Source organism: Bombina bombina, chromosome 9 (genome assembly GCF_027579735.1).
Source record: "Bombina bombina isolate aBomBom1 chromosome 9, aBomBom1.pri, whole genome shotgun sequence".
NCBI lineage: Eukaryota > Metazoa > Chordata > Amphibia > Anura > Bombinatoridae > Bombina > Bombina bombina.
In genome coordinates, this window is record NC_069507.1 from 164,683,754 (window position 1) to 164,693,791 (window position 10,038).

Genomic DNA, 10,038 nt, shown 5'->3' on the forward strand with positions numbered 1-10,038 from the left:
ACAGTATCTAAAAGTTTGCTTTTAACAGCATGATTTCCTACTACTCCCTGTTTTCCTCTGGCCTAGTTGGGGATGTATGATTTCTCTAGGTACCCCTTTTCAGATCAAGTAACCCTGGTCATCTACTATGGAGGCACATAGTCTCACCATTGGTCTCTTCTCCCCAAACCTGGCCTCTCAATATATCTTTATCTGTTCTCAGCTTGGTAAATGCCTCTCTGTGCCAAGTTTAGGTAAATAATGTCACATGCAAAATGGGAATTATGGGTAGTGGTACCCATGATTTAATATATTACTCGTCAGCTCATAGAGGCTTGTGGTTGGATTATTGTATATGGAGGTCAGAGACTGTTTGGTGAGACCATATGTCCCTCCTGACAAATAACATGGGATACTTAAATCCACAATAGTTAAAGGGACACTAAAGTCAAAACTATACTTTCATGATTCATATAGAGCATGCCGTTTTAAGAGACTTTCTCATTTACTTCCATTATCAAATTTTGCACAGTTTTTATATGTGAACACTTTCTGAGGCACCAGCTCCTACTGAGCATGTGCACAAGTTCACAGTGTATACATATACTAGTCTGTGATTGGCTGATGGCTGGCAGATGGGGGGGTACATTTGTGAGAAATTAAAGGGACATTAAACACTGAATATGTTTTCTAAGCATAGCATTGAGGTTATTCCCTGCAGTATAGGACCTACACAACAGAGAGCCTTGGTGCAAACGTTTTTTGGGCCCACCAAAGGTAACTCAGTGGTAAGCAATAGTAATATACATACTGCTCTGTAGAAGAGAATAGATACACAACCTGCACTAATTAAAGACTTCCCTGCATTAGGAAATTATGATTATACACATTCTGCACAGACCTATGTAAAGACTAGCTGCTATGCCCCCCCCCCCCCAGCACTTGGGCTCTGATGCCACTGCACGTGCTGCACCAATGGTAGTTCTGCCCCTGATTCCCAGCCTCCCTCAAGTCATGTTGAAATCTATCTTTCACTACATTCCTGTTCTGACGTGTTTACATATATGCAACAACTCTCCATAAGATACCTGCAGTGATACCTAGGTTCCAAAAACAGCACCCATAATTAGAGGGAGGTGCATAAAATGTATTAAGTCTTTAATGTCTCTTTAAATAACGTATTATGTATGTCTGACAAGGCTAGTACTTATGTATGTAGCTGACAGAAAGGGTTAATCAGTTGTATATATCAGGGAAATATGTTGGATGTGAGTGGGTTTTGAGATGTCTGTAGCAGCACAAAACTTGAATTATCCATTAATTGCTTTGTATTGAGACCCATTTAAAATCAGTGGGTGTATGTTGGTGTAGAGAGGGTCTGTACTGGCCGTGTCTTTTTTTAAGATAGGTAAGCTTTTGTTGTATAATTTTTTCTAAATATAGCTCAGTAAATTAATATAAAATGCAATAAATCCTGTCAGCAAACACATTTTACATGGACAGGAAAGTTAAACTTTCATGATTAAGAGCTTGCCTTTTCAAATAGTTTTTTAAAATCAAATTTTGCTTAATTCTCTTAGTATCTTTTATTGAAATGCATACCTAGGTATGCTGAGGAGTGCTTGGTGACTACACACATCTCTCTTGTCATTTTCTCACCTGATGTGTTCAGTTATGTCTCGGTAGTTCAGGGATGACTTTTTAACTTTGCAGGGGTTAAACACAGTTACATGTAAACAATAGTGTAATTCTTAAAATTACTTTAGTGTATTTTCTTTTTGCACTTTTATGTTCCCTAAAGCTAAAACAAAACATTATTACAGCTGGAATACAACAAAGTTCAATCCTTAATGGATACAGATTCAATTAGCTGTATGGAAAAAATGAGTTAATGATTGTAATGGTTTAGAATGAGGTACATATAGATTTCTGTAAAAACACAGTCACCATGATTTTGGTTTTTTTTCCCCCTGTTCCTACAGCTCTCAACAAAGCTGTTCTCTACTGTTACAGTTGCTCTGCATTTTTATACTGGGCACCTCCATCTTGGAACGCATATTCTTGTACCTTTGACAGAAACGGTGCACATTCACCGATCAGTGACGTTGCTAGCATTTTGACATCTGTATTATGCACTTTAGCTCACTCAATAAAGAGCCGAAGTTTTACATTTTTACAAATTTTGAACGCTGTTTAAAAATTACACAAGTACAGAGAAGCTCTGAGGAATACCAGAGCAATGCAGCCACTGCAAAAATGTACAGTTCGCTCTCTGTGTTGTAAATTCTAAACTGAAGTGTATGGTACCACCGTCTTTTAAAAAAAAAAAAATATATATATATCTTCACTGCTTCTGTCACAGGGTGTGATAATACTTAAAGGGACATGCCACCCACATTTTTTCTTTTATGATTTAGAAAGAGAATGCAATTTTAAACATCTTTCTAATTTACTTATATTATCTAATTTGTTTTATTCTCTTGATATTCTTTGATGAAAAGCATATCTAGATATGCTCACTAGCTGCTGATTGGTTGCTGCACATAGAAGCCTCGTGTGATTGGCTCACCATGTGCATTGTTTTTTCTTCAACTAAGGATATTTAAAAAATTAAGCAAAATAAATAATGGAAGTAAATTGTAATGTTGTTTAAATTTCTATTCTCTATCTGAATCATGAAAGAAAGATTTTGGGTTTAGTGGCCCTTTAAGATCCAAGATGGCAGCCCCCAGTGTGAAGCTGTGGAGCCTCACCAGCTGACACTAGTAAATTTTCATAATTTTTTGCAGTGGTGCAACCTCTACAAATAGAACCAGTGCTGAGAGTTTTTTGTCATTGTTATGAGAATTAGCTAGCAGCTTTACAGACACAGGACCACTCATTTGAAAGATGAGGATTGCGGCATTCAAATAAGGTGTCTCTTATAAGGTATATTTTAATATGTATTGTGGGGGGCCAATATTGGCGAAACCCCATCCCTGTGATGTTCCATACCATGGTGACCACCTGAAAATTAGAGGGGCATATGACCCCTTATTTAAAATAGGGGAATTCTTTCTCTCAGGAGAGTTATACCACTCTTATTAAATCAGATATGATCATAGGTGGTCTATAGTAGCCTCCTGCCCACCACTAAAATCACAGTTTTTAGTGAGGCAGGAGGTAACCATTTTATCAGTGATCACCTGCAACCCAGAGTCCTCATTTAAAAGAGGAGAGTCTCCCACTTGTCCCTTTAGCTCAAACAGGGGGAAGATAGGGTATCTGTTTTAACCCTCTTCCCTTCCCCTATGTTAGCTCTTTATCACCATGTGGACACCTGCATTTTACAGGGGTGTGTGATATCTCATTTAGAAGAGAGAGAGATACTGGCTTTCATAGCCCCCTTCCCTCTAGTCCCAGACTCACTTTCTAGAACGCCCTGCATCAGGGGCTATTAGAGCAAGTCTTGGCTGTAAGCACAGGGGTCTCCAGGATCCAGATTAGAAATGGCACCTCCCAGGATGATGAAACATGGTCGTCATCCACACACAGCTTTTATGGTCATGGCAACAATGGCCAAGGGGTTAAACTGCTTATTTTATTAAGCTCTTTATTGTAATGCATGTGTCATTCCTGTGTTTTTAGAAATGTAGGTTACACCACTTAGCAAGATACAGAGCTTTCAATGTAAAATTTGCCTTTAGCAAATCATGTGAACCAACTTGTAGCAGTCATGGAACTTTTTAGATAATTTTGCCTGAATGAAGAACATTAAAGAATCGGGCCCTTTCTTCAGTACCACCATGCACATTTGTACATGCAGCCAGTCCAGTGCCATTCCTAGGATGCACTGAAGAGGGAGCCATAAGCTTGTTTTGTTTCCTTAGTATCCTTTGTTGAAAAGCATGACTAGGTAGGCTCAGAAGCTGCTGATATGGTAGCTTCACACATATGCCTCATGTTATTGGCTCACGTAATTTTTTCAGCTTGCGCCCAGTAGTGCATTCCTGCTTATTTAAAAAAAAGGATACCAAGAGAATGAAGGATATTAGACAATAGAAGTAAATTGTAAAGTTGTTTATAATTGTATTCTCTATCTGAATCATTAAAAACAAATTTTGTGTTTCATATCACTTTAATTCAAGTTGTTTTAAAAACAAACACACTGATAAATTTGGAATACCTTATTTTATATGGAGCAAAGACAAGTTGAAATATCATGTCCCTTTAAAGGGAGAGTAAAGTCAAAATTAAACTTTAATCATTGAGATAGAGCATGCAATTTTAATAAGCTTTCTGAGGCACCAGCTACTACTGAGTATGTGCAAGCGTTCATAACACACACACAGAATTCAAAGTACGTATTTTTTTTTTCTTATTATGCATTTGCTGATTATGGAATTATACTGTATTTGTTTTTTGTAACTGTTCTTCAAAGCAGTTAGCCCCACGGTCCTTAATCCCCACCACAGTCTAAAGCCTTTACCAGCAGAATCAAAACTCTCAGAACTAATTGATCAAGTGGGGCAAGTGTGTGTGTGTGGGGGGGGGCCTTAAATAAATAAATAAACATTTTTACGGAACAATTGTATTTATTTTTTATTATTTTAATTATAAAAATCAGTAATTCATAACAATGTACTGCAGTAGGGTTTCCCTACTAGAGATAAAAAGAGAGATCATTAAAATGTGTTATGGTTTCTTTTTTAAAAATAGGATCAGAAAATGGGGTAATAATAGTTGCGTTGTACACATGGGAAATTTTAATTTCTTTTGTGTAGTTATTTAAAAAAACAAAACAATAAAAGCATGCAATAATGAGAACTGTGATCAGTGAAACTTGTTTCTTTTTGATAACTATAAATAAAGTTTATGATAATAAAAAGGGTATTCGAAGCATGGTGCTTAATCCTCTTTGAATCATTTTGTATATGCTATATGCTTTTATATTCTCATTGTATGTTATGTGCTTTTTTTTTTTCTTAATTCTTCTGGGAAACGTTTTTATATATTCTGCTTACGCGTTTGTCCTAACATTTGCAGGTGCACAATACTGTGTGCAGGCACTTGACCACCACAGCATGCTGGGACTTGTAGTTCTCTGGACAGTATTCTAATGCCCCAGGTCTTGTATAGCCACAGGTTTGACTTTGTTGAGGAATAAGGTGCAATATAAAAACATTTGGTGTTGTTTTGCACCCTGTAGAAAAGCCACTGGATATCACACTTGTCGTTACCGTGTTGGAGAGTTAAACTAATACTTTACTTACGGTTTACTTGTATGTTCTAGGGGAACCCTATGCATGAGAAAAGTATGTAACAATTTTTTTCTGAAAAATGTTTGAAAATTAAAATATATATATAGCATTTAAATTTGAAATACATACTTAACATTTTAATTTTGACTTGTACGTCCCTTTAATTCAATCAATCCTAAATCATATTCATGACTAAGACTAATTTAATCATCAGTTGCAATACTTTTTATATTTGAATATGACGATAGTAGAATACAGTGTTTATATGTTTGTTTTTTTATGTTTAGGTTTATGAGGAAAAACAGAGGCGTTGCGAGCATGAAATGGAGGATATGCGTCAGGGCTGTGCTTTAAAGATGAAGCAGGCTGCCCAGAAGGCGCAGCGGCTGCAGCAGGTTTTACAGCTTCAAATCTTCCAGCTGCAGCAAGAAAAGAAAAAGCTACAGGAGGACTTTTCGCAGCTGCTGCAGGAAAGGGAACTATTGGAGAAAAGGTGCGCTTCGTTTGAGAGAGAACAAACAGAACTCGGCCCACGTCTAGAGGAGACTAAATGGGAGGTACGTGTCTATTTGTGTGCCCCCAAAAAAAGAGAGAACATTTTACCTCAAAATCACCTTTTATTAAATGATTTAAAATTCAACAGCAATCTAGTCTAGAGTCCTAACATGTTTCGTTAAAGAACCTTAAAGGGACATTAAACACTAAATACATGCTAGATAGAATGATGCATTCAAAGAAAAGATTAGTCCATGACTAACATGTAGATGTATTTTTTAAAGTTTCATTAGTTGTATAAAAAGGGACAAAATAAGTGTAAAGTTTTAGTGTCTATAAAACACTGGGAGCTGCCATGTTGTAACTTGTGTTACCTTCACTGCTGTGGCCAATTAGGGACAGTTATAAATAGGTCACTAGAGTGTGCAGCCAATGGTTGTGCTGGATTTAACAGTGTTCTGCACTTCCATTTCTAACAGGAACTGAAAAGCTCACAATTTCAGAATGGAATTACAGGCAAAGAGGACAAAATAAATAATGAAAGTATATTGAAGAGTTATTTTATATATACAATTTATCATTTTATATTACCATCTCAAAGTGTTTAATGTCCCTTTAATCATATAAGGTACAGTGTACTGTAACATTATTCTTGTTCTACCAGCTGCAGAATATTAAATGTATTGGAAATCACTCTTGTAGGTTTGTTTTTGTATGTGGAATAGCTGGGAGGTAATTAAAACCACAACCCATTTTAATGGACTGAGTTTGCAGGAAGATAAGGCATCCTTATCTTATCTCTCTATATACAAAGGCCTCCTTATTGTATCTTTTTCTCTATACCCAAAGGCCAATACTTAGACAAAGTAACTTTTTTAAGTGAACATTTTAGTTCCTATCTCTCTCACTCCCACTGGACTGCTGTCACCTTTTTTTCCTTAGAGAATACTGCAGTATTCATATTTTCAGTATAGGCGATAGTTTCAACAGGAAAAGCAGGTATTTCAAATGACAAAGGTAAAGTAGCTGTTTGTAAACAGCAGGTTAAATGGATCATTGGCAATATTATTATTATTATTATCCGTTTTTTGTAGAGCACCAACAGATTCTGCAGCAATACAATAAGGGACCTCATGAATTGTTGTAAAAATTGCCGGACTCACAAGAGAGGGCAAAAAGCAAATTCTGTAACCTAGGTTTTCTTCAAAATGCTGCAAATTTTAAATCCATCTCTTGATATACAGTATTTAAGTAAAGTTTGTTGAATTGTATTGGTTCCATTTGGCCCAATAATTCTTTATGCAATTGTAATATTTAATAATTAAATATATGTATATCTGACTTTATGTCAGACAAAGATTCTTATTTAAAAAAAAACCTGCAACAATAAAATGCTTTAATTTGTTAGACCATTTTATTATTGTACTATCGCTTGAATAGAATTGTATGCTTAACCCTTACAAAGTGGTTAAACACATAATTAAAGTCCGCTTAGGAACAGCAATGCAGTGGTCCCAAAATGAGCACATTAAAAATAATCACATTTTGTTGCTTTGCAGCCTGAAATAAAGACAGACAGTTTTTGTTTATCCAGTTGTAATTTCTTAGTGCAACTTATAACATCCAAGTGAAAGATATATCACCAAGATGTCAGACAAAAATAAAGACAATTCAAAAACAGAATCACTGAGATGGAAAAAGGATCACCCCCTTGTGTCAGTATTTTGTTGAACCACCTTTTGCTTTAATTACAGCCTTTAGTCTGTTGGACTATGTCTCTATTAACTTTGCACATCTAGGGCGAGATTGCATATGCGGCGTCGCCAGTTTTTAGTACGGTATTGCAATCACATATACGGCGCTGCATGCAGCGTGTATATTTCACCCGTCGCCCACTAATTTTACTCCCATAATCTAACATAGAATCATGTTGCAAATCGGTATCACATATTCAGCGCAAGGATTTATGCTGCGAAAATGGAGAAATGTTACTCCATTTTCACTTCGCCACACATAGGCAGGTGCAGCAAGCCTTGCGCTGAATATATAAGTACCGTAACTCCCTGAAAGTTCTAACTAACACCTAACGCATGCACAATATCTACCTGTCAACCGTCATCCCCCCACCGCAATAGCTAAATAAAATCTATTAACCCCTAATCCGCCAACCCCCACATCGCAATCTACCTAATGTATTCACCCCTAATCCGCCATCCCCCACACCGCAAACTGCCTAACTAAGTGATTAATCCCTAAACGGTCACCCCCCCCCCGCAAAGCAATAAACCTATTAACCCCTAAACCGTCAACATAACCCCCCCTAAATTAACCCCAATAACCTAAAATAATAAAATACTGTTAAAATTAAAATAAAAAGTCCTAACAGTACTTAAAAAAAAACAACCTAAGATTAAATTAAAATAAATAAATCTAAAATTACCAAAAAATAAAAAAGTCTAAAATTACATTAAAAAAACAACAAATTATCAAAAATAAAAAAATTAAACCTAATCTACCCCTATGAATATAAAAAGCCCCCCAAAATAAAAACACCCCCTAAACTAAACTACCAATAGTCCTTAAAAGGGCCTCTTTGTAAGGCATTGCCCTAAGTTAATCAGCTCTTTTACATAAAAAAAATACTAAGTTCCCACTAACAGTAAAAGCCACCCATCCACCGAATCCCCCAAAATAAAAAAACCTAACACTAAATAAACCTAAACTATCTATTGCCCCTAATGGGGCATTTGTATGGGCATTTCTCCTTAAAAGGGCAATCAGCTCTTTTGCAGCTTATGAAAATAATAAAAAAAAAACCTAATCTAAAAAATCCCAAGTCTAACTAACCCCCAATAGGTACTCACAGTTCCTGAAGTCCGGCGCAGAAGGTCTTCTTCCAGCCGGTGAAGTTCTCCTTCCAGGCGGCGACATCTTCTTCCAGCGCGGGGATCTCTTCTATCTTCATCCAGAGTGAAGGCAGCGTGAAGCATAGGTGACCGCGGAGCAAGCACGCCGGCCACGGAGCCATCCAACATGGAGGATCCTCTTCGTACGATCATTGCCGCACACTGAGGATTGAATGCAAGGTCCCCGCACTGGAAGAAGTTTTTGGCTCCTGGAAGGAGAACTTAACCTGCTAGAAGAAGACCTTCTCCGTCGGACTTCAGGAACGGTGAGTACCTATTTGGGGGTTAGACTTAAGCTTTTTTTTTATTTTTTGGGGTGTCTTTATTTTTTAGATTAGGTTTTCGTTTTTTTCATGCGCTGCAAAAGAGCTGATTGCCCTTTTAAGGGCTATGCCCATACAAATGCCCCTTTAGGTGCAATAGATAGCTTAGGTTTTTTTAGTGTTAGTTTTTTTATTTTGGGGGGTTTGGTGGCTTTTACTGTTATGGTGGACTTAGTATTTTTTATGTAAAAGAGCTGATTAACTTAAGGCAATGCCCTACAAAAGGCCCTTTTAAGGGCTATTGGTAGTTTAGTTTAGATAAGGTGGGTTTTTATTTGGGGGGGGCTTTTTCTTTTCATAGGGGTATTTGATTGACAAAGCCTTTGATATTTTCTTGTATCTCCTGACATGTGCCTGTCCACAACTTTATCCCGGAGATCTTTTGACAGTACCTTGCTACCCATAGTTGATTGTTTGCTTCAGTGGCCCTACCAGGGACTGAGATGCTCCAGGAAAGCTCTTTTCATGCTGAGCTAATCAATATGCCCACAGCTGATCAAAGTTGAAGGTCAAATGGCTTTGTGTGTGCCGTTGAGAAGGTGATTAGCTACACCTGATTGAGTTTACAAGTCATTTTAGGAGGGGTGATCCCTTTTTCAACTCAGTATTTCTGTTTTTGAATTATCATTATTTTTGCCTGACATGTTGGTGTTATATCTTTCACTTGGATGTTATAGTTGCACTGAGTAATTACAACTGTATAAACAAAAACTGTGTCTGTCTTTATTTCAGGCTGCAAAGCAACAAAATGTAAATATTTTCAAGGGGGGGGGGTGATTCTTTTCAATACCCCACTGTATGTGAGCCAATAAGTGGCACCATATATTCGTAGCAGCCAATTACAAGCTGTATTCAGCTCAGGATTAGCAATACATTTGCTTTTTAATTATATTTATATCCCTTTAAAATACATCATTGTTAAACCTTTATTGTATTTTGCTCACCTTTTTATTTTTCCGATTATGTTCCAAAAAATTATAAAACAAAGTTAAATGCAAATAAAACAGGCATACGCATAGGACATTATTGTAACAGAAACAAATAAAAGGCATTTTTTAATTTTTTATTATTTGTTTCTGCTTTTAGGTTTGTCAA

General features: G+C 36.7%; 1 protein-coding gene across 3 annotated transcripts in view; it reads left to right on the forward strand.

The window, feature by feature from the left end:
* Window positions 1–10,038, forward strand: part of LZTS2 (leucine zipper tumor suppressor 2) — a 378,469-nt gene that overhangs the window by 365,226 nt on the left and 3,205 nt on the right. For all 3 annotated transcript variants that reach the window (XM_053692473.1, XM_053692472.1, XM_053692474.1), the window contains 2 exons: window positions 5,507–5,776; window positions 10,030–10,038. The exon at window positions 10,030–10,038 is cut by the window's right edge and continues 3,205 nt beyond it. In XM_053692473.1, the coding sequence (XP_053548448.1) occupies window positions 5,507–5,776; window positions 10,030–10,038 (279 nt within the window). The remainder of the gene's footprint in view (window positions 1–5,506; window positions 5,777–10,029) is intronic.